Source organism: Orbicella faveolata, unplaced genomic scaffold (assembly GCF_042242905.1).
Source record: "Orbicella faveolata isolate gen_17 unplaced genomic scaffold, um_ofav_v1 contig_31, whole genome shotgun sequence".
Lineage (NCBI taxonomy): Eukaryota > Metazoa > Cnidaria > Anthozoa > Scleractinia > Merulinidae > Orbicella > Orbicella faveolata.
In genome coordinates this window covers 37,343-64,889 of record NW_028301560.1, presented here as the reverse complement: position 1 = coordinate 64,889, position 27,547 = coordinate 37,343, and the positions used below count along the sequence as shown (strand labels likewise).

Below are 27,547 nucleotides of genomic sequence, written 5' to 3'. Positions count from 1 at the left end.
CCATACAGCTCCCTGGGCTGGGCTTCAAATGCCAGGCAAACTTGACATCGCCTGGGACTCTGGCAAGCGGGTGCGGGGTCACCAGATAGGGTTTGGGCGTCAGAGCGAAGTGAACAGTTGCCTTCCTGGCAGACACAGTGGTGTCGGAGCTTGGCAAAGAGGTCTCGCAAAAGGCGTTGGACTTCCCCCGTGCTCTCCGCGGCGCTCACCACGGCATGTTGGCAAATGTCGCCGGGATTGGTCCATATGGCGTTTCCACCGGCTTTGCGCTCCACCACCTGGTCGAGGCAAACGTCGAGAGTCAGCAGGTAAGCTTATGTAAACATACATACATACATACATACATACATACATACATACATACACTTTATTTGTTCTCAAATGAAAATTACAATTGTAACATGCCCGCGGATAGCTGAGCTAATCCAGGCGGGTCGTGTTTGGACGAGTTATTAATGTACAACTAGGTACAACTAAATACAACTCAAGGTAACAAGAGAACTAAAGAGACTAGAATTGACAACGATGACTAAAGACAACTAATAAACTAACGATATTACAAATAATAATTAACAACAGTTACGACGAGAGACTACAGATACACTAAAGCGAAATTATTGAGTATTAATGAATACATACTAGGAGGAAAACAAATTCAGCTTCACTTTTTGAACGATTTCTGCAAGATCAATATAACAGTGTTCTGAAGCTAGAATTTCAAAAAGGATGTGTTTTATTTTCCTCTTAAAGACATTTTTTGGAAGCTTTCTTAAATACATAGGCATTTCATTCCAGATTTCTGTTCCGATTCTAGAAAATGAATTCACTTGAATTGAGAGTCTAGAACTTTGTGTGTAAAAATTATTTGAGACAGAGGATCGAGTATTGTAAGAATGAATATCAGAAATGTCTTGAAAGAGATCTTGAATGTTTCCAGGAGCATTTCTGTGTCTTATTTCAAACATAAGGTTAGCTAGAAGCTCATAATACAAAAATTTTAACGGTAAAACACTGCAATCAATAAATAAAGGAATCGTATGTTGATTTCGCTCAGAAAAATAAATAAAGCGAAGAGCTCGCTTTTGATTTCGACCATCCAAGTAAGATGAGAACCACTTATTTGTAACACCACGAAAACCATAGTGATCTAACTTGTGTAAAAGAATTTTATGATCGACTGTATCAAAAGCCTTTTTCAGGTCAATGAATACACCACATGAGAACAAGCGCTATTCGGTATTTTCCTGTATGGTACTCACAATGTCAAGAATTGCATGGTGTGTTGAATGCGCTTTGCGGAAGCCATATTGAGATGAAGAAAGTATATCATTTTGCTCAATCAAAGATTCCATTCTGGAGTAGACCAGTTTTTCGAAGATCCTATTAAAGTTAGACAGCAAAGAAATAGGCCTATAGTTGTTTGCATGAACACTTGAACACTTGAACACTGAACACTTTAACGTACTGACGACTGGCTCACTACTAGATAGCTACTCAAATGCCAGCGAAATACGTCATTGTCCCAAAAGGAGCGACAAGGAGATGTCTTACAAGTGAAAAACTGCTGGTCAAACAGTGATTCAATAATAGTACAACTGATTCCATGTAACGTGGAAATTGTTATTGTTATTTCTATTGATAACAGCGGAATAGTCGCACCTGCGGGTCACTGGGCTGATGTTGGCCCAAAAACTGAAAGAGCTTCCTTCTTGCCTCCCCTTCCGGAAAGACATCTCTCCGCAGGCCACGGACGGGACATGTGTCCAGCTGGAGATCTCTACTCCTTGTCTGTGCGGTGGTTGGGGCGGTGGCTTCTTGTTCTTCCGAAGTGGTAGAGTCTGGAATGAACGGAGAGAAGGCAGGCAAGTTACTTTTCCCTAGAACATTTTAAGATCAGTAGGACCTTTTTCGTTTTATAATGAATTTCATTAATAACTAGTACCATGACCCTCCATGCATAAATGAGCTCTCGATCAATAACGATTTCTTTAAACAGGAGCAGGCGAATATTAACGTTAAAAGCCGACGTTTGGGCGTCACCGTGACACCATTCTGAAGGCAAAGTGAATAAATAATGCGGAGATTTGATTTCTATTCAGTCTCCACAAGTTAGCATCATAACAAAGGATCACAAGTTCTTCAAGTGAATAGCGTCGCGCGAATCGAGTCCGTTGGAACGTTTAGGAATGGTTCAAGTTTTCCTTTTAAGACTGACTGACTGACTGAGTGCACAGAAATCAAATCTTGGCATTATTTATTCACTTTGCCTCGAGAGTGATAAATGAAGTATTTGTTTGTTTGTTTGAAAGCAGCTGAGCCACTCACCCTCATCAGAGGCTACTGTCTCTGGCGTTTTGGGCGTGGCCTTCTTGTTCTTGACGGGGCGACTTCCGGCCGAGGAGGAACCCTTGCGTTTACGCTTGCGCGTGGCCTGACTAGAGACCTCTGTGCTGTTGGTGGCCGGCGATTCCTGTGTTCCCGACGCGGCTTCCGCCTCCGTGTCCGCCTCCGCCACCGAGTTAGACAATATCCGATTCAGGGCTCTCTCACGCTGCTCCGTGACCGCGGTGACCTCTGTCTGCTCCACCGGCATCGCTCGGTGTCCGATGCTTCTGAGCAGGTCCGCCGACAGAGTCACCGCGCTGGCTGCGAAATCTTCCTCCTCCCCCTCTCCTTGCCCTTCAGATTGACAAGCCCAGGGCTCCTTCAAGCAGCGAGACAGCGCATCCAGCGTATCGCTTTGTACCGCTTGGAACGTCAGGAAATTCACGCCGAAATCCAGCGTCCCACGGACCAGGTAGTCCGGCAGATAGCTATCGGAGCTGTGGTAACGGACTGCGGCATACCTGGGGAACAAGAAACCAACAAGAAACGCGTGAACATCACAGGAGATAAGATTAATTGTGGAACGCTATACCGCACGAGTCTGGAAAGATACGAACGTACACTACTTTTAAAAACAAGCTAGAAACGTTAGATGTAGTTAAATAGATTTACTGCTTTTAATGATCATGTTTTCTTACGCATTTTACTTGTGACTCCATTGTCAATTCTTAAATTTTAACATTAGCTAGTTCTTTATCTTAGTTTACTTTAATTTATATACCTTGAGAAGGCTCTTATAATTTCTTTTTTCTGTTGTTTTTTCTCCTGGCGTACCTTAAAGTAGCTCTTTAGCTAAGTGTACCGAACCACGTTAAAGATATTGATTGATTGAACGTCAGGTCACATTGAGCTCACCGGAGATTCAATAGTCGCGCTAGGCTCAGACCGGAGCCAGCGATACACTGTCGGCTTAGCAGCGAGGCCACGTCCATGATTGACATGCGACGGATGGACAAATTGGTAGCTTTGGCGGTCACGACAATGTTGCCTGGCAAAAAACCGCCGTGCTCAGCCTCAATCAGACGTCTCGGAAAGCCATGCGTGAATTGCACGCTGGCCGGCGACCATTCGGGGGCGTTCCATAGCATCACGTTGTCAAACCTGCCGAGAAGGGGGCCAGAGAGGGGGATAACATGAGGTTAGTTTTGCACGAACAAGCAAAAACTGACGACAACAAAAGAAAAAAGCGACGCTTTTTTTTTCAAATGAGGGTACTTTAAACACGTATCTTGGGTTTGCAAAAAGGTCAATAATCAGTTAAATGTCATGATAAGATTTAGAAAACTGTTAAGCTGTATAAGGCCTTTTATCCTACCGCACTTTCATTCATGTTCAGTTTAGTATGAAATGAGTTCTGTCTTTGTACCTCACCAGCAGACGAGATTACACCAATTGATTACTTCGACCAATGAATGCTACAAGTTTTTGCGTGCGAGTTAATAATAATAGTTAATAAAGGTGCAAAAATCAAGGAGCCAAAGAGTGTGAGGTTAAAATCTCTGAAAATAGGCCGGAACGGAGCGTCGATTTTTGCTTGTTTGTCATCGTTTATTTAGTTAGCGTGTCTTACCTGTCAAGGCGCACTTTGTCCAAGGATAAATCGAGGCCGGGTATGCCACTGGCTAGCACTTTTTCCAAGCTCCTGCCTTCCCGTTTGAACAGCTGCTCTTTCTGTAGTTCCGGGTGGGACAGTCGAAGTCGCTTGCTCGGACGTCGGTTATCTTTGCCAACCAGCCAGCCCTGCTTTAAACGATCTTGGCAGTAGGCGACGGCTTCCTCGCGGCTTTTAAAGTTCACTTCCCGGCTGGCTGCTTCTCCAGAGGGGATCATGGCCATTTCTGTCCTAGCCACCAGTTCGCAGGGCAAACGTAGGCAGTCCAATAGTCGCAGGTCGAAGTTGAAAGCCAGGGGGCATTCCTTGGAGACAGCCAACGCCGTGGGGAAGTAGGGAGCGACGAAATCTGTCCCCGAACCCTGATGCATGCCGTCGACGCGGCGATGAAATCCTGGACTGTCTTCCACCTGACTGTCCTCCTCTTCGACATGGTCCGAGTCATTTTCCTCCGAATCTTCTTCCGTCTCTTCCGGCGATACGCTGTGGAGTAGAATGGACAGGTGGTTGTATTTTGAGTTAGTTATTGACAAGTTAGGCTAGGTAGGTTCTTAAATTTCTACCAGGGAGAATCAAATCAAATCAATCAATAAAGCAGTTGCCAGTATAAAGTTCACTTTTGTTGCTACTTGAGCTGTCAAGTCAATCAATGGTCTCGCTCCTTCACGCATCTCTGATTGTTTTTAAAGTTACGCACCACTCGCTACAATCTAATTAACGATTAGATTATGAGCTCGAGATTTCTATGAGGTGATAGTTGATGAGGCCGAAGAGAGAGAGAGCAATCTAATTGTTTTAGTAGAATTCTGACTGAGATTAACGCAAACAACGGTTCTCGATTATTTTTCAAGGCATTGTTGAACTTCAAGCTTTAACAAAATCGCACGTATTGAATTGTTCTTGGCAAATTTGCAGTTGCTTACGCAAGTTTTTATAGTCAAGAAACCGCTAATGTCCTTCGTTTTTTTTTTTTTGTTTTTTGGTCAAAACATCTTGTAAACATAATGTAAATACTCGCTTTGCATTTACACCTACTTTCTATCTTCCAAAAACTCGAACAAATTATGCCAAATTTAATATTCGATTTCATGGACCTAAATTATGGAATGAACTCGATGAAAGATTCAAGTGTTGTACTTCTAATCAATTTAAAAAAAGAACTAACTTGGCATCTCGTTAGTCTCTATTAATCTTTACTGATTTTTTGATGGTTTATATCTATTTATTTTGTTTTGCTTTCTATATTTACTCTTGTACCAAGTTTATGACATTCATGTGTACCAATGTATTTGTTGTGCCTCTTTCCTGACTCTCACATTTTTAATTAGTATAATTACGGTCACCCAACTAGTTTAGCTTTTTAGTTATTTTGGGTGTGTCGCTACTGTATGAAGTGCGGTGTTCAGTTATCTGTAATTATAACCTTGTAAATTCTTTTAGTTGTTTACAGTAGTAGAAATAAACTGTTGTTGTTGTTGTTTGGTCTTGTCAGAAATTTAATTATCCGTTGACATCTAAACTTTCTAGCAAAACTTCAGACAAATTACTAAACCCTGGCATTTCGTGGCGGATAGTACACGAGTAGCTTAGCCAATCAGATTGCGGCATTTGCATTAGTATACTAGTAGAATTCTACTAAGATCTAATAGTAATGTACAGCAGTTTTCGTATAATAGTCGTTACCTAGACAGGTCATTTTCTGAGATTGTTTTACAGCATTGGAAGAATTTGCCGGACTAAGTTGAAGGATGTGAGTTTCTACTAGCATTTTAATACCTCATTTTTGCAATTAGTTCCTAGATCTTCGCAGAAATTGCCACTGTTATCACTATTGCATTAGGCTAACATGATGTATGATTTTCACGTCTTAGTCGATCAGGTGAGATCAGTCAGAATAAGGTAAATGGTAAAATTCGGACATGCTTAGGTACTTGTGTCATTTTTCATACCACCCCGTTAACTGCAGTGACATGTTTTAAACGGTATTGAAAACGTTGCCGTGCTGTGAGTTGATTTTTAGTCGGTAATTTCTGCATCTATTGCTCGGACTTAGCGCAATCCGTCTTAAACTCCAGAGGTCTTTCGTTTGTTTGGCGTCGTCATGTTTTCCTGATTTTCAACCGAAGAAAATTCGGTAGACGCTTTGACAATAGAGATGCAAAACCACTGGTTGTCTTGTTTTTGTCTGTTCTTTTCTGCTTACTGACTAACCTGCCTTTTTCCCGCTCGGCTTCGGTCAAAACGAAATCCTGTCGACGCATTCTTCGGGGCGTGGCACCCTTTCGCCTGTGCGGCGATGTTTCTCGGGAGCTGCCTAACCCAGCGGTCTTGCTGCAACGAAAATTTGGAGAAATCAAACAGTGAAACATTCGAAAAGGGAAGCTTAAAAAAAAAAGAAGATATACATGGAACGAATAAAAAAAAAAAAAAAGAGAGATGTATATTGAACAAATAAAGAAGCCTAAGCCGTGTATTACACTGCGACAAAACGCGACGGGCATTTGGGAACACGAGGGAAAGGTTTTTTTCTACCTTTCTCGACTTAGTCTTCTTCATTTGCCTTATGACATACACTCTCAGCCAAGCTCTTGGAAGCTTTCGTTTTATCCCAGACATATCACTAACCTACGGGAGTCCTGGCTTGCGTGGACTGGCTCACTCTGCGAACTGTTGAAAAAATAGCCAGTTGATTAATTACAAACGCTCACATAACAAAATAATCGAGAAGAAAATTGTCATTTGTTATAATTACACGCGCAGATATAGCAAAACGATAAAAAGGAGAGAAAAGTGTCCTTGACTACTAGCAACTCACCTTGTCTGGCCAGAATTTACTCCACTCGCCTCTCCTCTTGCGCTGAGTTCCGTGGCGGCAGGCTGATCTGAAGTTTCATTTTGCTCGCTATGAAAGAAGGATGAAAAAACTAACTACACACGCAAGGTCAAGTGAAGTGAAGTGAAAGACTTTATTTAATGAGGGTGACCCGTGACAGTAACTTAAGTTACTGATAAACTTGGGGCCCTCAGCTTAAAATAATTAGAATGCTAAAAATATATTATTTACAATAAAATGCTAAAATACGATATTATTTACAATAAAATACTTAATTAAGTTACTATTAAAAATGGTTACAAATAATAAACTGGACTTACAATTTCAAACATACTACGAATAATAAAATAACATACTACGAATAATGAAATAACTCATGGAATAAACGGAACGGGAAAAATAACGAAAAAAACGGAGCAAACAGAATTGCCATCTGTTATCGCCTGCGTGAATCCCGCTAATTGAGTTACGTGTATTTGATTTTGACTGCTTGCCGTTCGCGTGACCCGCGGGACGGTTGAACTTTGCAACCGGGCCTTTCTCGGACTAGACCAGGGGGGATTGGGCAATTTATCGGTTCGATATTTTGCACAGGCCTTCTCGTTCAAAAGCAAGTCAACAACTCACCCAGCGCCAGTCGAGCTTTGAGTGCGTAAATATGCCGTGAGATCTCGTTTCGCTGGCATGCTCTTCCGGGTCTTCTGTTCTCTTCTGCTCAGATGTGCTATGGAAACTAATTCTGGACTGCAACCGGCTGCTATTTATATAGATAGGGGCCTTATCGAGTCACGTCCGTTTTGACACTACGTGCTGTTTCGATTTGACTTCATGGCAAGTGAACGTGACAAGGTATTCTCGGCTATATGGAAAGACAAGTTTGTTGGGAGCCTAGTTTGGAATTTCTAAAGTGTCTTGGAGTTTTGGTGAACGAAGTTTCACCATTTTACGGGCTAAATGTGGTTGTGGCGTGAGCCACCGAGTGTGACGTCATCAGAGGAACTGGTAAGTTAAGCACGTTTTCGACCTTGTTCATATTGCGAAAGAATGTCTTACAGTAAACACCCGCGTATAAGAACCTAGTGATTTAAGAACCTACAGGCTGAAATTGGGCATTTTAATACCCAAATATATAAGAACCTATTTAGGCTGGCAAAGAACAATAGGTTCTTATACAAAAAAAACACTTATTTTGTAGCCAAAATACTGGATTTTAATTGATAGAAATTGTGAAATTTCTGAGAAACACCATGAAAATTATTTGTTGAATTGAAAATCTTTTAAATACAGAGTATAGAATACTGTATAAAATTATACTGGTGTAGCCTTGGGACTTGAATCTGTAGAGTGCCCTGACTTTTGCTCATGTGAAATACACATTACTGCTTGCCTTTTACATTCCAACTGTAACAGTGATACCCAAAGAAAATGTTTGTTCTTTCTGTGTACAGTACAATGCATCTTTATTTCAATACGCAAGAAAATTAATATTTTGTTTCACATTGTATTTGATTATTTTCAAATTGGTTCAATTTTAATTCCCTAAATTGGGTTTTTATTTATTTTTGCTGTTTTTATTTATATATTTATATTGCTGTTAACAATTTACATTATTATCAAATACAACTGTAAATATGGTAGCCTATGATACTGACTTTATTGTTGTTTAAAAAATAAGGCTTGGCATTTTTGCGGTTTAAAATACAAATGTTCAACCATTATGACATACTAGTACTACAGTAGCTCTCTGAATGGTATCACTATGACAACTCCTACAAATAAGAACCTACTAAGAACCTAATCAGCCTGAGTTCGGAAAAACTACCCCAAAATATAAGAACCCATTCAGCCTGAACCCAAAAATTCTAGGTTCTTATACGTGGGTGTTTACTGTATTTTCAGTCACACGGTCACTAACATGGCAAGAACAGAACAGAATAGAACATTCGAGCAGTTATGGCAAAAATTAAGTTAAGGGCTTGAGAATGTATAACAGGTGTGATTAATGAATGAATTAAACCAACGCAGGTCTAATACACGCCACTGTAAAGTGTACTAGATTTTATGCGGTCTGTCTTTACAAATCCAAGAAAAAGCTCGTACTTCATTAATTAAGATTGAATGGTGAAAAAAAAAAATCCTGAACGCAGCAAAGTTACTTCTAACCTTAATTTGTACATTAGGATTAGTCTTTTTCGATTCTTTTGCTGATCTGTAATTGTTTATTCCAAGGGGGGTTCTCACGGTATACGTGGGTGTTTATTATGACTCTATCGGTATTAGCATGCTTAGACATCGGAACACCAGACCAAAGAGGGCAATTGTTTTGCCGTGACAGCTTTGATTGGATTTTAAGCTAAGTAATGGTTTATTTTATTTCAACGTTTTTTTGTTCTTGTTCTGCACAGAACCATTCACAAGGCAGCTTCAGTCAGCTAATACCCTGTAGATGTCACGCTGAATGCAACCCTGCTGGAAGCTTGGAAATACACACAGGAGTGTAAAGTGCAATTGAATTAAGTCATTGTACGTACAGCATAAATTCCCAGTTTCTTTCTTGCTGTACATCGCAACCGAAAAAACTTGTCGAATTAACCCAATCATTACTGTAAACAGCTCCATAAATGCTCCTATCTCCGAGACTTCACAAAAAATAACTCTTGCACGCCTTGCGTGCCTATGTTTTTTTACGTTATAAATAACCCTCTACTCCTTAGACTGCCATCTGTGAATTTTCGCCGGGGAAATAGAACAGATTCGTATTGCCGGTATTGGACTGGAAAAAGCTTGCAATGGAGGCTCATGCGACTCCCCACATTAGCCTCAGTTGCAAGCTAGTTTCAGTCCAATACCGCTAATACGAATATGGTTTATTGTCTTGTAAAGATCTGCTCATTGAAAGCATAAGAATGTGACCACGCGGCCAAGTTTCCAATTTCTTTTTTGAGATGCACACGGACTGCAGGACTCGTTTCAAATCAAGCTACATACCAAGACCTGAGAAATAGAGCTATAGTTGAGGGGTATACCTCATATGAATTTTGAGCGCTGATATGCGTTGGAAGTTTTTCAGTTGGACAGTGTGAACACAGGCAGAGTCTTTATTGGCTGATTTGGGAGGGAAAACCTGCCGTTCGCATTAGGGGTACCTTGGTTAAAGCAGCTGCGTTCAAAGTATTGCTATTCATCTCAAAATAAGTGTGGCCTAGGGCTTGTTACTAGAAACAATTGGCACAGATTTCAGTTTTACAAGATTCTCTGATAAGATAATCCCAATTTTCCCAGAGGATTCTTTCCAATGTCAATTTTCTCAGATTCTCAATAAACTTTCTCAACCTTTGAGGAATTTTCCCTGAGCACTTAAATGGGACAGATTCCAGACTGCAAGATTTTCAAGTCACTAAAAAATTTATTGTCAATAACAAATTCTAAGAGTTACAATGCAACATATGTTAACATATTAACATAACAAGACTAAAAGAGACAATTATATCCTCAATGTTATGAGAAATTGGATCTTGATAACAATCTACCAATATCATCTCATGCAAAATGGCAGTTAATCAACCGCAAAAATTCTTATAACACTGGACACTTCTCTAAGCTTGTGTCCAGATTCTCTGATAAAAAAAAATTGTTCCTCCTCCGACAACATGTAATTTCAGTTTCCTACCGCCTATCTTTGTCCCACCAAATGTAGTTCAGATGAAAGATGTTTTAAGTCAAATTACAGTCTCACAATAAAATTCCAGGCATCAACTTGCACAGTCTTAACAATCAGGCCAATATTTTTGTCCACACCAAGAGAATTTGCTAGTCAATCATGTCATACGTTGGCCTGATAAAATCATTGTGTGACTGATAACAAAACCTCTTTGATTTCACTAAAGCCCAAGTTCTCATAACACAGGAAATTCCTGCAAGCTTTTATCCACATTCTCTGATAAAAAATAATTTTCCAATAATATTTGACATTCTCTGATAAAAAAGTGATTTTCCAATAACATTTCACCAAAACATTCCAAACATCAATGTCTCCTTCTTTTAAAACTATGCTGCAAGTGATTTTCAAAAGACTAAAAAAGATCAATCGTCAGTGTTATGAGAAATTGGATCTTGATAACAATCTACCAATATCATCTCATGCAAAATGGCAGTTAATCAACCGCAAAAATTCTTATAACACTGGACACTTCTCTAAGCTTGTGTCCAGATTCTCTGATAAAAAAAAATTGTTCCTCCTCCGACAACATGTAATTTCAGTTTCCTACCGCCTATCTTTGTCCCACCAAATGTAGTTCAGATGAAAGATGTTTTAAGTCAAATTACAGTCTCACAATAAAATTCCAGGCATCAACTTGCACAGTCTTAACAATCAGGCCAATATTTTTGTCCACACCAAGAGAATTTGCTAGTCAATCATGTCATACGTTGGCCTGATAAAATCATTGTGTGACTGATAACAAAACCTCTGATTTCACTAAAGCCCAAGTTCTCATAACACAGGAAATTCCTGCAAGCTTTTATCCACATTCTCTGATAAAAAATAATTTTCCAATAATATTTGACATTCTCTGATAAAAACATAATTTTCCAATAACATTTCACCAAAACATTCCAAACATCAATGTCTCCTTCTTTTAAAACTATGCTGCGAGTGATTTTCAAAAGACTAAAAAAGATCAATCGTCAGTGTTATGAGAAATTGGATCTTGATAACAATCTACCAATATCATCTCATGCAAAATGGCAGTTAATCAACCGCAAAAATTCTTATAACACTGGACACTTCTCTAAGCTTGTGTCCAGATTCTCTGATAAAAAAAAATTGTTCCTCCTCCGACAACATGTAATTTCAGTTTCCTACCGCCTATCTTTGTCCCACCAAATGTAGTTCAGATGAAAGATGTTTTAAGTCAAATTACAGTCTCACAATAAAATTCCAGGCATCAACTTGCACAGTCTTAACAATCAGGCCAATATTTTTGTCCACACCAAGAGAATTTGCTAGTCAATCATGTCATACGTTGGCCTGATAAAATCATTGTGTGACTGATAACAAAACCTCTTTGATTTCACTAAAGCCCAAGTTCTCATAACACAGGAAATTCCTGCAAGCTTTTATCCACATTCTCTGATAAAAAATAATTTTCCAATAATATTTGACATTCTCTGATAAAAAAGTGATTTTCCAATAACATTTCACCAAAACATTCCAAACATCAATGTCTCCTTCTTTTAAAACTATGCTGCAAGTGATTTTCAAAAGACTAAAAAAGATCAATCGTCAGTGTTATGAGAAATTGGATCTTGATAACAATCTACCAATATCATCTCATGCAAAATGGCAGTTAATCAACCGCAAAAATTCTTATAACACTGGACACTTCTCTAAGCTTGTGTCCAGATTCTCTGATAAAAAAAAATTGTTCCTCCTCCGACAACATGTAATTTCAGTTTCCTACCGCCTATCTTTGTCCCACCAAATGTAGTTCAGATGAAAGATGTTTTAAGTCAAATTACAGTCTCACAATAAAATTCCAGGCATCAACTTGCACAGTCTTAACAATCAGGCCAATATTTTTGTCCACACCAAGAGAATTTGCTAGTCAATCATGTCATACGTTGGCCTGATAAAATCATTGTGTGACTGATAACAAAACCTCTGATTTCACTAAAGCCCAAGTTCTCATAACACAGGAAATTCCTGCAAGCTTTTATCCACATTCTCTGATAAAAAATAATTTTCCAATAATATTTGACATTCTCTGATAAAAACATAATTTTCCAATAACATTTCACCAAAACATTCCAAACATCAATGTCTCCTTCTTTTAAAACTATGCTGCGAGTGATTTTCAAAAGACTAAAAAAGATCAATCGTCAGTGTTATGAGAAATTGGATCTTGATAACAATCTACCAATATCATCTCATGCAAAATGGCAGTTAATCAACCGCAAAAATTCTTATAACACTGGACACTTCTCTAAGCTTGTGTCCAGATTCTCTGATAAAAAAAAATTGTTCCTCCTCCGACAACATGTAATTTCAGTTTCCTACCGCCTATCTTTGTCCCACCAAATGTAGTTCAGATGAAAGATGTTTTAAGTCAAATTACAGTCTCACAATAAAATTCCAGGCATCAACTTGCACAGTCTTAACAATCAGGCCAATATTTTTGTCCACACCAAGAGAATTTGCTAGTCAATCATGTCATACGTTGGCCTGATAAAATCATTGTGTGACTGATAACAAAACCTCTTTGATTTCACTAAAGCCCAAGTTCTCATAACACAGGAAATTCCTGCAAGCTTTTATCCACATTCTCTGATAAAAAAATAATTTTCCAATAATATTTGACATTCTCTGATAAAAAAAATAATTTTCCAATAACATTTCACCAAAACATTCCAAACATCAATGTCTATGCTTGTTTTAAAACTATGCTGCGAGTGATTTTCAAAAGACTAAAAAAGATCAATCGTCGGTGTTATGAGAAATTGGATCTTGATAACAATCTACCAATATCATCTCATGCAAAATGGCAGTTAATCAACCGCAAGTTCTCATAGCACTGGTCATTTGTTTACAATGCTTTTCGTTGGATTCTTTGTCAAAAAAAATAGTTTTTCAATGTTATGAGAAACTGGCGGTTGATAACAAAATTATATTGAACTGTGCACTAGAAGCAATGAAGTTAAAAGTTCAAACTGTTCAGTGGCTAGTCATCTGTTAAGGATTTGTGAATGGATCGCAAGCTGTTATTCAAACGATAAAGTCCCGGTTTATTCCTGACAGGTGTCATGCTTACGGGCACGAGACAATTGACATCTTCGATCCATTGTTCGCCATCTAGTTCAAGTTTGAAGTAGTTCTTGTAGGCTTTGTACCAAATCAGGGAGACCTTACCATTAGCTAGAAAAGAATGCACCTGGCCAATCAGAATTTTGGGACTTCTTAGTGTGCTGTCTTCTTCAATCAACCCTACAAATTGGGCCGGCTTTATGTTGGTAGCCGCTGGTGGTTGCACATTAGGAGTGTTGGTACCTGTGGTCTCTGCCATATCTGGATTGGAGATGATTTCCTGGGCATATTCTCTGGCTACACGTACAGCACATTCTTTCCGTTCATTTGCCGTTCGTCGGTCGTATGTTTTCTCAGCCTGTTCCCTTGAATGGCCTAAGGCAGAAGCCAGTGAAGCTTTGAGGGCATCTGAAGTGTCGCTATGTAAAAATTAAACACATTGCATCAGGCATTGATTTTCTAACGTGCACTCTAGGAAGTGTTTGTTCCGTGATCTAGTGTTTTTCATGCATCTGTCCTAGCATCATATCATTGTTTACTTTGACAATGTTATGATGAAATTATTCATCTATTTTATTTATTGTAAAACACTAGACTGCATAGCGATTTCGAGAGAGAAAGAGAAACTCTAGTTTTGATACCTGTTATGATGAAACTCTCCCACTCTAAACAGAAATGCTACACTTCCTTCCTGTTGTAACATTTAACTCTGGTTTAGCTAGCATAGTGCTTGTTTCCCTGTTGGAAGGCCCAACATGTCTGTTGTGCAGTATTAACCCATTGACTCCTGTGCCAGGCATAACCGGCCGTGCGAAAACCCACCACCAATTTCCTGTGCCAGCCATAACCGGCCATAATAATATTTTAGCCCGTCATTCATTCAAATTTAAATAAATGATGTCTTGAAACCTAATCTTGTAATTTGTAATTTCATTTGCATGTAAGGTGCGTGGACACTGCGTGTAATGTGCATGTAGTACACTCGCTTAACGCACGCGTAATGCTGCAGTCCCTTTGACCGGTACTGTAGCTATAGATAAAGAAGTCAACTATTCAAGACTTACTCTTTTCCATAAGCCCAGGTCACAAATGAACTTCGAATCATGTTGACGGAGACCACAGTTCCTGTCAGTTTGTGGAAAAGGTTCTTAATGTGCGCTGAAAAGGAGGAGCTGGTGAACCTTGCTCCGTTTCTGTTCTGCAAGGAAGGAAAAAAAAGCCAAGTTAGGGTGAGTCTTGTTATTTGTTCACCCCATAGAGAATGAGTGTAAGAGCAAATCACCCCTGCAGGGTTGAAGAAATGCTGACATTCACCCCTAAACCGTGAAAGGTTCATTCCCGTAGAATGAAGAATCAGGTAAATTCACCCTGTCTAGCCTGCCTAAAATGTTTATTTCAACTAAACCACCCCACAACTGAAAAGGAAAGTTCAACTCTGGGACAGTCTACCCCAACAGAACCCAAAAAACATTCCTGGATCAAATTTGGCAGGGTGATTGACCTTTTTTTCAAGTCACCAACTTTTGTTTTGGGGGTGAATGTGTGGTTTTCCAAGGTGACTGAAAGATTGTTGAAGATAATTCCCAGAAACTTGGGAAGAGTTAGTCCAAAAGTAGGGTTAGGGTTTGACTTGACGCTAGAATTTGGGGTGAATTTGTCCTGCTAGTCACCCCAAATGGAATGACAATAAGTTACTGCATTACAGCTTGAAGATTATGTCCTTACCAGAAGCAAGATGTCACCACTTTCCTTGCCAACCAATTGTGGACGGTGATTGTTCACAAAGTCCAGCAGTATTGTGCACAATTCATGATCTGCCTGTGGTCAGAAGAAATAGTGTGACATGGCTTAGTTTCTTTTCAGTACAACATCTCAGGAAGTATCATAATATCACAGTATCATAATCACAGATCTTGGCAAATTCAAGCCTTGGCACCAAGAACAAAACTCCTCGCACCCTCCATATGGTCAGTGACCATATAGGATTATGCAACAACCACTGGATAATTGCACAAGAAAAGCCCACTATTAGCTAGTCTGCTGCCATGATTAATAGGAAGATAGGAGACCGATCAAAATATGTAAAAGTGTTAATTAAGTCATTCTGCTGCTGTGTCTTACCTTCAAAGTCAGCTCCTGGCGGCCAAAGAACTTTGCAGTTTTATAGTTGTGGAAGTAAAGTGTGACCTCTTCTGAATCCTTCACCAGGAGGACATTTCTGTCTTTGACTTGATTAGGATGAAATTGCTGCCAGTTTCTTTGAATCTCCAGGGTACGAACCTCGACACCCCGGCCTGGAGGGATGAAAACGTACAAGGCCAAAATAACCAGGTCACAACATTCGCGTGCCTTCTCCCGTTTGTTGACAGCCATCTCAAAATAATCTCTCTGCACACTGCAAGCGTTGACAATCTGCTCCCTGCAAAATGTTGTATCATGATATTAGCCTGCACATATCCATAGGTTTTAGTCGTGGATACACCAAGGGTAGAAATGACTATTGTTAGGGGTTGGAAAATGCAAATTTGTCACTCACACAGATGTACGATACTGGTCAAAGGGATTGGGGGGCCTTCAGCACGCGAAATGCGTGTAGTCTGCGTGTAGTATTTGTGGACAGTGCGTGTAAGGTAGGTGTAATTACACGTGTGTCAAAGTTACTGATCATAAGAAGATGGATTTTCACCCATCGCAGGGCAGTGAAATAATCTGACTTGGGCTTACCAGTCAAGCCAACGGTTCAGAACCGTCAGCTCTTCCTTGGTCTGGGGACGTTCCAAATCGCCTTGACGCTGGAGAAGTGTGGCCTGAGTTCTCAGCTGCTTGATGACAGAAATGTCCCGGTACTCTGGAGCGCTGTCCCGGTGGAGGAATTTGACCGCATACAATAGCGAAGAGCAGTGATTTGATATGGTTGCTGGTGACAGGTTCCTGTGTTCCTGCAAAAGAGAAAAAACCTTACACTATTTATCAAGATTCACGAAATAGCACTAAACAGTCAAAAACAATAATTAACACAAGTTGTAGATATCACTTTTTAGAATTGACATTCTGAGCCAGTTTCAGGAAAACAAATTCTGCAGTCAAGGAGATGTGTTCATACATAACATAACTTGATATAGCCTGAAACACAACTATATCTGGTAAAATTATGGTAGTTTACAAATGGGTTTTAAAACTAAGAACATGGATAAGCAAGCCAAAAAGATTTGACATGTCCACAACATCCAACATGGCCGCTGAGTTCGACCCAGTACCCGCGCAAACGTCAAAAAAAATCTATTACGTCACCTTAAGATAGTCCAGATAAGATTCCAAGAGTGCTCCACGAAGGAAAACGTTTGGTTGTAATTCCACTCGGAGGCGAGTCCTTAAAAATCCTAGGAAACCTGAGGGCATGAAAAAGGACAAGTTTGAACATAAATAAAGACAGCAATAATCAGATGGTTAAAAGAATTCTCTCTGAACTTGGGAAATAACTCACACAACATCCTCTCCTGTGCTTTCTGGTACGTGGAGATTGCCAATGGTTTCGCTTGTCTCTCCAGGTTGACTTGACGGGTGAAAAAACGTTTGACTTCCCGTAGAAAGTTTTTCATTTCTCCCGGCAATTCTTTCTGGTCGAGGGCATATGATTGTTTCGGGACTTTGCTGATAGGAATATTGGCTGTGTGAGCTGCAATTTCTTGGCCTTGTTGTCGTTCTTCTGCGGATCTTTGTTCTTCTCGTTCATCATCATCATCATCTCCTTCTTCTTGTTCTTGTTCTTCTTGTTCTTCTTCTACTACTACTCGTTCATCTTCTTCTTGTCGTTCGTCGTCGTCCTCTGGCTGGTCTTGTTGCTGGAAGGATATTTGATGTGTACCCGTGCAGAATTTCTTGGTCGGAGAAAGCTGAACGAATTCTGCGTTTTCGGATTCATCTGAGCTTGATTCGTCGGAGGAAGATAGACGGTAGGAAACTATTGAGTGCATGTTGGGAGGAGGAGGAAGAATCAGTTGCAGCTGGTCGAAGGTGGAGGTAGGAAATGGCGTTATTCGACGTGGCAGTCTCAGTGCAATTCGAGTAAACATGAAACAAGGGCCCATTGAAGGGGAGTCTGGGGCCTAGGACCGAGGAGGGCTGGTAAGTAGCGTAAGAGGCCAACTTCGAAGGCCTATAGAGAGGGTGGGTTTGCATGGATGAGATTAACAAACTGTGCGATTCCTTGTAGAGGACACAGAGTTCGCGCTGGAGTCAGTGTGGAGTTTGTGCATAGAGTGGCAAGGTTTGAAAATGGGGTCCGAAGTTGTGGTAGTAGCTAGGGTGTTTGGAAGTGAGCCTGCCCTGTTTGAAGTCAGCCAGCGGTAATTCAAGATGTCGGCGAGAACAGCTGAGCTGCAGGTGAGGCAGGATTTCTTATTTAGGCTAACTGGAGTGATCTTTAGGCTAAGCGGAGTGATATATGTATTCAGGCTAGGCAGAGTGATATGACATTCGGGCGGATTTGAGGAGAAAGAGTCACATTGCTCGGCATACTACGTTGGGTGACTAGTTCGCCGTTAATGAAATCTCAGTAACTGGGAAATATTCTCTCCGTATAATATATTGGGTGACTACTTGGACGTTAATGAAATTTCAGTAACTGCGAAATATTCTCCCTGTATAATTTATTGAGTGGCTTTGTTGCGAAATGTTATGGCTATCTATAGACTGAGTAGAATAATTGGCAATTTTGCATTTGTCAAAGTACCCAACCGCAAGCAAACAGCAGTGAAACTAAGCGATTTTGATACTTTCGTGATATATCAAACTATTCTTCTTCGTTACATGATACTGAGATTTGAGAATGAGAGTGATGCATTTTGTGATAACTTGCTATTCTGAGGTATACCTTTCCATGCTATACGCCTGAGGATTTGAGTGATACTTTGATATCTCAATTTACCACTTTCTCAGCAACTATCATGATAATCAACTTCTGTATTTTAGACATTCAATGTATATTCTAGGCTTTTATTTTTTGACAGGACCCTCCTGAAAACCACCTCTAGGTGATTGGAGGCCTGCTGTTAAAAGTATTAGTTTATTATTATGTATTATTAGTGATGATATTTTGATATTTGACATGCACAATGCGACCCAATTTTTTTTATCCGTGACAAAATTTCCTTTTATCCGCGACAAAATTCCTCTTTATCCGTGAGAAAAATTGTTTTTATCCCTGACAAAATTGCTCTGCGTCCGTGACAAAAAAACTGCCAATTTGCCAAGGACAATTCAATACGCCTAACAAGCCGTGTCTTCAATCCATCGATCTTTATTGGTACTCCCTCTGGCTAAAGCTAAACATTACAAAGTTCACTGGAGATATTTCAAGTGAAAATCACAGCTAATAAGATCAGCATTAAATAGGAATAAAATACAGTTCATCTCTATGCCACGAAGGAAGTCTAAAATAGTTCATAGCACTACTTTACAGGTCAATTGGAAAACAACACAACTGCTAATAAGAACATAAGTAACTAATCAGCTTTGACTAGATCGCTCTTGACTGATTCCTTGAAGTCTGAAATAGAGGTTTTCAAATTCTCACTAATTGAGCTCCATACTTTGGCAAAGCAATCTTTGCTTACACCACGAGTGCCGTAATAATCTAGTTTTCCGTCAAGTATCAAAGGCTTTACTGAGATCTGCTCGCTTTCAATGACTTTATTGTTCTCCAAAAATTCTAATGATCTCTCATGCGAGGTACTGACATTGGCGAGGAAATTGTTAAAAGCATTGGCCACCCACTTAGGATGATCAATTTCAACAAGCAATTTGCTGGGAGCAGAGCTCTCAATTCTAAGAAAACGACAAACTACACGTTCATTTCATCAACAAGTCGACCGACTGGCAATAACGATATCTACAATGACTCTTGTTTTCTTACCCCTAGTTGAGTTTTCTGAAAGTCGCTTGTCTGTCCGGGGTAGAAAAAGAAAAAACAACAACAACAACAACCCACAAGCCGAAAAAGGCCCGACCGGCGAAACCTTACGTTACTTTTTTCTTGACTGTTTTTCTAGGCTCCATACCTAATACAAGTAGCAGGAGAGAGAGTTCAACGTGTCAATTGTCTGCCTGGAGAGGACGGCTGGAGGATGAACTATCAGCGGTTGACCCCGACTTCGAGGCTGCTTCTGTCCAACGCTTCAGGATGTCCAGCTCCGTGCCTGCATTTTCATCTGTGGAGGCCAGATAGAAAGACCAGTGATTGCCAGGTGGCACCAACTTTCGGAGGGCTATCAGAGCGGCCAATTTGGCTTCCAGGTTCGGTTGCTTGTTTACGACCTTGGCAACAGTGCGCAAGTGATTCCAAAACTCCGAGTGGCCAGTCCTTAGCTGGACGCACAATAGGCGCGGGGTAATTTCGGCCAGGTCACCGATGTTGCGCATGCAGTTCAGTCGGTTCTCGCCACATTTGACTAGGGCACGCAGCAGGTTCCGAACATCCAGGTCATGTTTCTGGCTTTCGTCCGCTGACAGAGTGGTCGGGGCCTTCGAAAGTCGGCAGATCTTGGCAATGGCCGGACAACAACAGAGCAGTAGATTCAGGCGTTCGTTTTTGGTGGACAGACATTTGCCATACAGCTCCCTGGGCTGGGCTTCAAATGCCAGGCAAACTTGACATCGCCTGGGACTCTGGCAAGCGGGTGCGGGGTCACCAGATAGGGTTTGGGCGTCAGAGCGAAGTGAACAGTTGCCTTCCTGGCAGACACAGTGGTGTCGGAGCTTGGCAAAGAGGTCTCGCAAAAGGCGTTGGACTTCCCCCGTGCTCTCCGCGGCGCTCACCACGGCATGTTGGCAAATGTCGCCGGGATTGGTCCATATGGCGTTTCCACCGGCTTTGCGCTCCACCACCTGGTCGAGGCAAACGTCGAGAGTCAGCAGGTAAGCTTATGTAAACATACATACATACATACATACATACATACATACATACACTTTATTTGTTCTCAAATGACAATTACAATTGTAACATGCCCGCGGATAGCTGAGCTAATCCAGGCGGGTCGTGTTTGGACGAGTTATTAATGTACAACTAGGTACAACTAAATACAACTCAAGGTAACAAGAGAACTAAAGAGACTAGAATTGACAACGATGACTAAAGACAACTAATAAACTAACGATATTACAAATAATAATTAACAACAGTTACGACGAGAGACTACAGATACACTAAAGCGAAATTATTGAGTATTAATGAATACATACTAGGAGGAAAACAAATTCAGCTTCACTTTTTGAACGATTTCTGCAAGATCAATATAACAGTGTTCTGAAGCTAGAATTTCAAAAAGGATGTGTTTTATTTTCCTCTTAAAGACATTTTTTGGAAGCTTTCTTAAATACATAGGCATTTCATTCCAGATTTCTGTTCCGATTCTAGAAAATGAATTCACTTGAATTGAGAGTCTAGAACTTTGTGTGTAAAAATTATTTGAGACAGAGGATCGAGTATTGTAAGAATGAATATCAGAAATGTCTTGAAAGAGATCTTGAATGTTTCCAGGAGCATTTCTGTGTCTTATTTCAAACATAAGGTTAGCTAGAAGCTCATAATACAAAAATTTTAACGGTAAAACACTGCAATCAATAAATAAAGGAATCGTATGTTGATTTCGCTCAGAAAAATAAATAAAGCGAAGAGCTCGCTTTTGATTTCGACCATCCAAGTAAGATGAGAACCACTTATTTGTAACACCACGAAAACCATAGTGATCTAACTTGTGTAAAAGAATTTTATGATCGACTGTATCAAAAGCCTTTTTCAGGTCAATGAATACACCACATGAGAACAAGCGCTATTCGGTATTTTCCTGTATGGTACTCACAATGTCAAGAATTGCATGGTGTGTTGAATGCGCTTTGCGGAAGCCATATTGAGATGAAGAAAGTATATCATTTTGCTCAATCAAAGATTCCATTCTGGAGTAGACCAGTTTTTCGAAGATCCTATTAAAGTTAGACAGCAAAGAAATAGGCCTATAGTTGTTTGCATGAACACTTGAACACTTGAACACTGAACACTTTAACGTACTGACGACTGGCTCACTACTAGATAGCTACTCAAATGCCAGCGAAATACGTCATTGTCCCAAAAGGAGCGACAAGGAGATGTCTTACAAGTGAAAAACTGCTGGTCAAACAGTGATTCAATAATAGTACAACTGATTCCATGTAACGTGGAAATTGTTATTGTTATTTCTATTGATAACAGCGGAATAGTCGCACCTGCGGGTCACTGGGCTGATGTTGGCCCAAAAACTGAAAGAGCTTCCTTCTTGCCTCCCCTTCCGGAAAGACATCTCTCCGCAGGCCACGGACGGGACATGTGTCCAGCTGGAGATCTCTACTCCTTGTCTGTGCGGTGGTTGGGGCGGTGGCTTCTTGTTCTTCCGAAGTGGTAGAGTCTGGAATGAACGGAGAGAAGGCAGGCAAGTTACTTTTCCCTAGAACATTTTAAGATCAGTAGGACCTTTTTCGTTTTATAATGAATTTCATTAATAACTAGTACCATGACCCTCCATGCATAAATGAGCTCTCGATCAATAACGATTTCTTTAAACAGGAGCAGGCGAATATTAACGTTAAAAGCCGACGTTTGGGCGTCACCGTGACACCATTCTGAAGGCAAAGTGAATAAATAATGCGGAGATTTGATTTCTATTCAGTCTCCACAAGTTAGCATCATAACAAAGGATCACAAGTTCTTCAAGTGAATAGCGTCGCGCGAATCGAGTCCGTTGGAACGTTTAGGAATGGTTCAAGTTTTCCTTTTAAGACTGACTGACTGACTGAGTGCACAGAAATCAAATCTTGGCATTATTTATTCACTTTGCCTCGAGAGTGATAAATGAAGTATTTGTTTGTTTGTTTGAAAGCAGCTGAGCCACTCACCCTCATCAGAGGCTACTGTCTCTGGCGTTTTGGGCGTGGCCTTCTTGTTCTTGACGGGGCGACTTCCGGCCGAGGAGGAACCCTTGCGTTTACGCTTGCGCGTGGCCTGACTAGAGACCTCTGTGCTGTTGGTGGCCGGCGATTCCTGTGTTCCCGACGCGGCTTCCGCCTCCGTGTCCGCCTCCGCCACCGAGTTAGACAATATCCGATTCAGGGCTCTCTCACGCTGCTCCGTGACCGCGGTGACCTCTGTCTGCTCCACCGGCATCGCTCGGTGTCCGATGCTTCTGAGCAGGTCCGCCGACAGAGTCACCGCGCTGGCTGCGAAATCTTCCTCCTCCCCCTCTCCTTGCCCTTCAGATTGACAAGCCCAGGGCTCCTTCAAGCAGCGAGACAGCGCATCCAGCGTATCGCTTTGTACCGCTTGGAACGTCAGGAAATTCACGCCGAAATCCAGCGTCCCACGGACCAGGTAGTCCGGCAGATAGCTATCGGAGCTGTGGTAACGGACTGCGGCATACCTGGGGAACAAGAAACCAACAAGAAACGCGTGAACATCACAGGAGATAAGATTAATTGTGGAACGCTATACCGCACGAGTCTGGAAAGATACGAACGTACACTACTTTTAAAAACAAGCTAGAAACGTTAGATGTAGTTAAATAGATTTACTGCTTTTAATGATCATGTTTTCTTACGCATTTTACTTGTGACTCCATTGTCAATTCTTAAATTTTAACATTAGCTAGTTCTTTATCTTAGTTTACTTTAATTTATATACCTTGAGAAGGCTCTTATAATTTCTTTTTTCTGTTGTTTTTTCTCCTGGCGTACCTTAAAGTAGCTCTTTAGCTAAGTGTACCGAACCACGTTAAAGATATTGATTGATTGAACGTCAGGTCACATTGAGCTCACCGGAGATTCAATAGTCGCGCTAGGCTCAGACCGGAGCCAGCGATACACTGTCGGCTTAGCAGCGAGGCCACGTCCATGATTGACATGCGACGGATGGACAAATTGGTAGCTTTGGCGGTCACGACAATGTTGCCTGGCAAAAAACCGCCGTGCTCAGCCTCAATCAGACGTCTCGGAAAGCCATGCGTGAATTGCACGCTGGCCGGCGACCATTCGGGGGCGTTCCATAGCATCACGTTGTCAAACCTGCCGAGAAGGGGGCCAGAGAGGGGGATAACATGAGGTTAGTTTTGCACGAACAAGCAAAAACTGACGACAACAAAAGAAAAAAGCGACGCTTTTTTTTTCAAATGAGGGTACTTTAAACACGTATCTTGGGTTTGCAAAAAGGTCAATAATCAGTTAAATGTCATGATAAGATTTAGAAAACTGTTAAGCTGTATAAGGCCTTTTATCCTACCGCACTTTCATTCATGTTCAGTTTAGTATGAAATGAGTTCTGTCTTTGTACCTCACCAGCAGACGAGATTACACCAATTGATTACTTCGACCAATGAATGCTACAAGTTTTTGCGTGCGAGTTAATAATAATAGTTAATAAAGGTGCAAAAATCAAGGAGCCAAAGAGTGTGAGGTTAAAATCTCTGAAAATAGGCCGGAACGGAGCGTCGATTTTTGCTTGTTTGTCATCGTTTATTTAGTTAGCGTGTCTTACCTGTCAAGGCGCACTTTGTCCAAGGATAAATCGAGGCCGGGTATGCCACTGGCTAGCACTTTTTCCAAGCTCCTGCCTTCCCGTTTGAACAGCTGCTCTTTCTGTAGTTCCGGGTGGGACAGTCGAAGTCGCTTGCTCGGACGTCGGTTATCTTTGCCAACCAGCCAGCCCTGCTTTAAACGATCTTGGCAGTAGGCGACGGCTTCCTCGCGGCTTTTAAAGTTCACTTCCCGGCTGGCTGCTTCTCCAGAGGGGATCATGGCCATTTCTGTCCTAGCCACCAGTTCGCAGGGCAAACGTAGGCAGTCCAATAGTCGCAGGTCGAAGTTGAAAGCCAGGGGGCATTCCTTGGAGACAGCCAACGCCGTGGGGAAGTAGGGAGCGACGAAATCTGTCCCCGAACCCTGATGCATGCCGTCGACGCGGCGATGAAATCCTGGACTGTCTTCCACCTGACTGTCCTCCTCTTCGACATGGTCCGAGTCATTTTCCTCCGAATCTTCTTCCGTCTCTTCCGGCGATACGCTGTGGAGTAGAATGGACAGGTGGTTGTATTTTGAGTTAGTTATTGACAAGTTAGGCTAGGTAGGTTCTTAAATTTCTACCAGGGAGAATCAAATCAAATCAATCAATAAAGCAGTTGCCAGTATAAAGTTCACTTTTGTTGCTACTTGAGCTGTCAAGTCAATCAATGGTCTCGCTCCTTCACGCATCTCTGATTGTTTTTAAAGTTACGCACCACTCGCTACAATCTAATTAACGATTAGATTATGAGCTCGAGATTTCTATGAGGTGATAGTTGATGAGGCCGAAGAGAGAGAGAGCAATCTAATTGTTTTAGTAGAATTCTGACTGAGATTAACGCAAACAACGGTTCTCGATTATTTTTCAAGGCATTGTTGAACTTCAAGCTTTAACAAAATCGCACGTATTGAATTGTTCTTGGCAAATTTGCAGTTGCTTACGCAAGTTTTTATAGTCAAGAAACCGCTAATGTCCTTCGTTTTTTTTTTTTTGTTTTTTGGTCAAAACATCTTGTAAACATAATGTAAATACTCGCTTTGCATTTACACCTACTTTCTATCTTCCAAAAACTCGAACAAATTATGCCAAATTTAATATTCGATTTCATGGACCTAAATTATGGAATGAACTCGATGAAAGATTCAAGTGTTGTACTTCTAATCAATTTAAAAAAAGAACTAACTTGGCATCTCGTTAGTCTCTATTAATCTTTACTGATTTTTTGATGGTTTATATCTATTTATTTTGTTTTGCTTTCTATATTTACTCTTGTACCAAGTTTATGACATTCATGTGTACCAATGTATTTGTTGTGCCTCTTTCCTGACTCTCACATTTTTAATTAGTATAATTACGGTCACCCAACTAGTTTAGCTTTTTAGTTATTTTGGGTGTGTCGCTACTGTATGAAGTGCGGTGTTCAGTTATCTGTAATTATAACCTTGTAAATTCTTTTAGTTGTTTACAGTAGTAGAAATAAACTGTTGTTGTTGTTGTTTGGTCTTGTCAGAAATTTAATTATCCGTTGACATCTAAACTTTCTAGCAAAACTTCAGACAAATTACTAAACCCTGGCATTTCGTGGCGGATAGTACACGAGTAGCTTAGCCAATCAGATTGCGGCATTTGCATTAGTATACTAGTAGAATTCTACTAAGATCTAATAGTAATGTACAGCAGTTTTCGTATAATAGTCGTTACCTAGACAGGTCATTTTCTGAGATTGTTTTACAGCATTGGAAGAATTTGCCGGACTAAGTTGAAGGATGTGAGTTTCTACTAGCATTTTAATACCTCATTTTTGCAATTAGTTCCTAGATCTTCGCAGAAATTGCCACTGTTATCACTATTGCATTAGGCTAACATGATGTATGATTTTCACGTCTTAGTCGATCAGGTGAGATCAGTCAGAATAAGGTAAATGGTAAAATTCGGACATGCTTAGGTACTTGTGTCATTTTTCATACCACCCCGTTAACTGCAGTGACATGTTTTAAACGGTATTGAAAACGTTGCCGTGCTGTGAGTTGATTTTTAGTCGGTAATTTCTGCATCTATTGCTCGGACTTAGCGCAATCCGTCTTAAACTCCAGAGGTCTTTCGTTTGTTTGGCGTCGTCATGTTTTCCTGATTTTCAACCGAAGAAAATTCGGTAGACGCTTTGACAATAGAGATGCAAAACCACTGGTTGTCTTGTTTTTGTCTGTTCTTTTCTGCTTACTGACTAACCTGCCTTTTTCCCGCTCGGCTTCGGTCAAAACGAAATCCTGTCGACGCATTCTTCGGGGCGTGGCACCCTTTCGCCTGTGCGGCGATGTTTCTCGGGAGCTGCCTAACCCAGCGGTCTTGCTGCAACGAAAATTTGGAGAAATCAAACAGTGAAACATTCGAAAAGGGAAGCTTAAAAAAAAAAGAAGATATACATGGAACGAATAAAAAAAAAAAAAAAGAGAGATGTATATTGAACAAATAAAGAAGCCTAAGCCGTGTATTACACTGCGACAAAACGCGACGGGCATTTGGGAACACGAGGGAAAGGTTTTTTTCTACCTTTCTCGACTTAGTCTTCTTCATTTGCCTTATGACATACACTCTCAGCCAAGCTCTTGGAAGCTTTCGTTTTATCCCAGACATATCACTAACCTACGGGAGTCCTGGCTTGCGTGGACTGGCTCACTCTGCGAACTGTTGAAAAAATAGCCAGTTGATTAATTACAAACGCTCACATAACAAAATAATCGAGAAGAAAATTGTCATTTGTTATAATTACACGCGCAGATATAGCAAAACGATAAAAAGGAGAGAAAAGTGTCCTTGACTACTAGCAACTCACCTTGTCTGGCCAGAATTTACTCCACTCGCCTCTCCTCTTGCGCTGAGTTCCGTGGCGGCAGGCTGATCTGAAGTTTCATTTTGCTCGCTATGAAAGAAGGATGAAAAAACTAACTACACACGCAAGGTCAAGTGAAGTGAAGTGAAAGACTTTATTTAATGAGGGTGACCCGTGACAGTAACTTAAGTTACTGATAAACTTGGGGCCCTCAGCTTAAAATAATTAGAATGCTAAAAATATATTATTTACAATAAAATGCTAAAATACGATATTATTTACAATAAAATACTTAATTAAGTTACTATTAAAAATGGTTACAAATAATAAACTGGACTTACAATTTCAAACATACTACGAATAATAAAATAACATACTACGAATAATGAAATAACTCATGGAATAAACGGAACGGGAAAAATAACGAAAAAAACGGAGCAAACAGAATTGCCATCTGTTATCGCCTGCGTGAATCCCGCTAATTGAGTTACGTGTATTTGATT

The 27,547-nt window shown here is 40.7% G+C and overlaps 4 protein-coding genes and 1 long non-coding RNA gene across 5 annotated transcripts; 2 read left to right on the top strand and 3 right to left on the bottom strand.

The window, feature by feature from the left end:
- Positions 1–6: 6 nt before the first annotated feature.
- On the bottom strand, positions 7–7,263 carry LOC149105941 (uncharacterized; the record flags this gene model as incomplete). The annotated part of the gene is made up of 8 exons (XM_089298891.1): positions 7,253–7,263; positions 6,813–6,899; positions 6,209–6,328; positions 3,956–4,480; positions 3,241–3,486; positions 2,326–2,846; positions 1,660–1,838; positions 7–278 (listed from the first exon to the last, which is right to left on the bottom strand). Coding segments are annotated over exons 1-8 (1,961 nt in total), but the record flags the coding sequence as incomplete, so codon positions are not given.
- A 50-nt stretch (positions 7,264–7,313) lies between these two features.
- LOC149105940 (uncharacterized) lies at positions 7,314–13,210 on the top strand. Its single transcript, XR_016210086.1, has 2 exons — positions 7,314–7,832; positions 9,236–13,210. It is a non-coding gene; the product is annotated as an uncharacterized LOC149105940 (long non-coding RNA).
- On the bottom strand, positions 10,217–17,763 carry LOC110065986 (uncharacterized). Its single transcript, XM_020773171.2, has 7 exons — positions 17,117–17,763; positions 16,924–17,021; positions 16,357–16,571; positions 15,754–16,051; positions 15,358–15,450; positions 14,697–14,830; positions 10,217–14,051 (listed from the first exon to the last, which is right to left on the bottom strand). Exons 1-7 carry the CDS (start codon positions 17,718–17,720, stop codon positions 13,550–13,552), a joined length of 1,944 nt encoding a protein of 647 aa, XP_020628830.1. The 5' UTR covers positions 17,721–17,763; the 3' UTR covers positions 10,217–13,549.
- Positions 17,749–27,477, top strand: LOC149105938 (uncharacterized). The gene is made up of 4 exons (XM_089298885.1): positions 17,749–18,015; positions 19,683–20,547; positions 21,881–22,097; positions 22,548–27,477. Exons 1-2 carry the CDS (start codon positions 17,989–17,991, stop codon positions 20,022–20,024), a joined length of 369 nt encoding a protein of 122 aa, XP_089155011.1. The 5' UTR covers positions 17,749–17,988; the 3' UTR covers positions 20,025–20,547; positions 21,881–22,097; positions 22,548–27,477.
- LOC149105939 (uncharacterized) lies at positions 20,114–27,126 on the bottom strand. Its single transcript, XM_089298890.1, has 8 exons — positions 27,068–27,126; positions 26,444–26,563; positions 24,191–24,715; positions 23,476–23,721; positions 22,561–23,081; positions 21,895–22,073; positions 20,235–20,517; positions 20,114–20,172 (listed from the first exon to the last, which is right to left on the bottom strand). The coding sequence occupies exons 1-8, from the start codon at positions 27,124–27,126 to the stop codon at positions 20,114–20,116; spliced, it is 1,992 nt and encodes a 663-aa protein (XP_089155016.1).
- Positions 27,478–27,547: the final 70 nt, after the last annotated feature.

Coding starts and splice junctions, on each gene's coding strand:
- LOC110065986 (XM_020773171.2), bottom strand. CDS start 17,720: ATGGGCCCTTGTTTCATGTTTACTCGAATTGCACTGAGACTGCCACGT. Junction 17,022..17,116: donor AGCACAGGAGAGGATGTTGT/GTGAGTTATTTC, acceptor TCATGCCCTCAG/GTTTCCTAGGATTTTTAAGG. Junction 15,451..15,753: donor GCCAGGAGCTGACTTTGAAG/GTAAGACACAGC, acceptor TTCTGACCACAG/GCAGATCATGAATTGTGCAC.
- LOC149105938 (XM_089298885.1), top strand. CDS start 17,989: ATGTCGGCGAGAACAGCTGAGCTGCAG. Junction 18,016..19,682: donor CGAGAACAGCTGAGCTGCAG/GTGAGGCAGGAT, acceptor CTGTTTTTCTAG/GCTCCATACCTAATACAAGT.
- LOC149105939 (XM_089298890.1), bottom strand. CDS start 27,126: ATGAAACTTCAGATCAGCCTGCCGCCACGGAACTCAGCGCAAGAGGAG. Junction 26,564..27,067: donor CAAGAGGAGAGGCGAGTGGA/GTAAATTCTGGC, acceptor TTTTCGTTGCAG/CAAGACCGCTGGGTTAGGCA. Junction 23,082..23,475: donor GCGCGACTATTGAATCTCCG/GTGAGCTCAATG, acceptor CTTGTTCCCCAG/GTATGCCGCAGTCCGTTACC.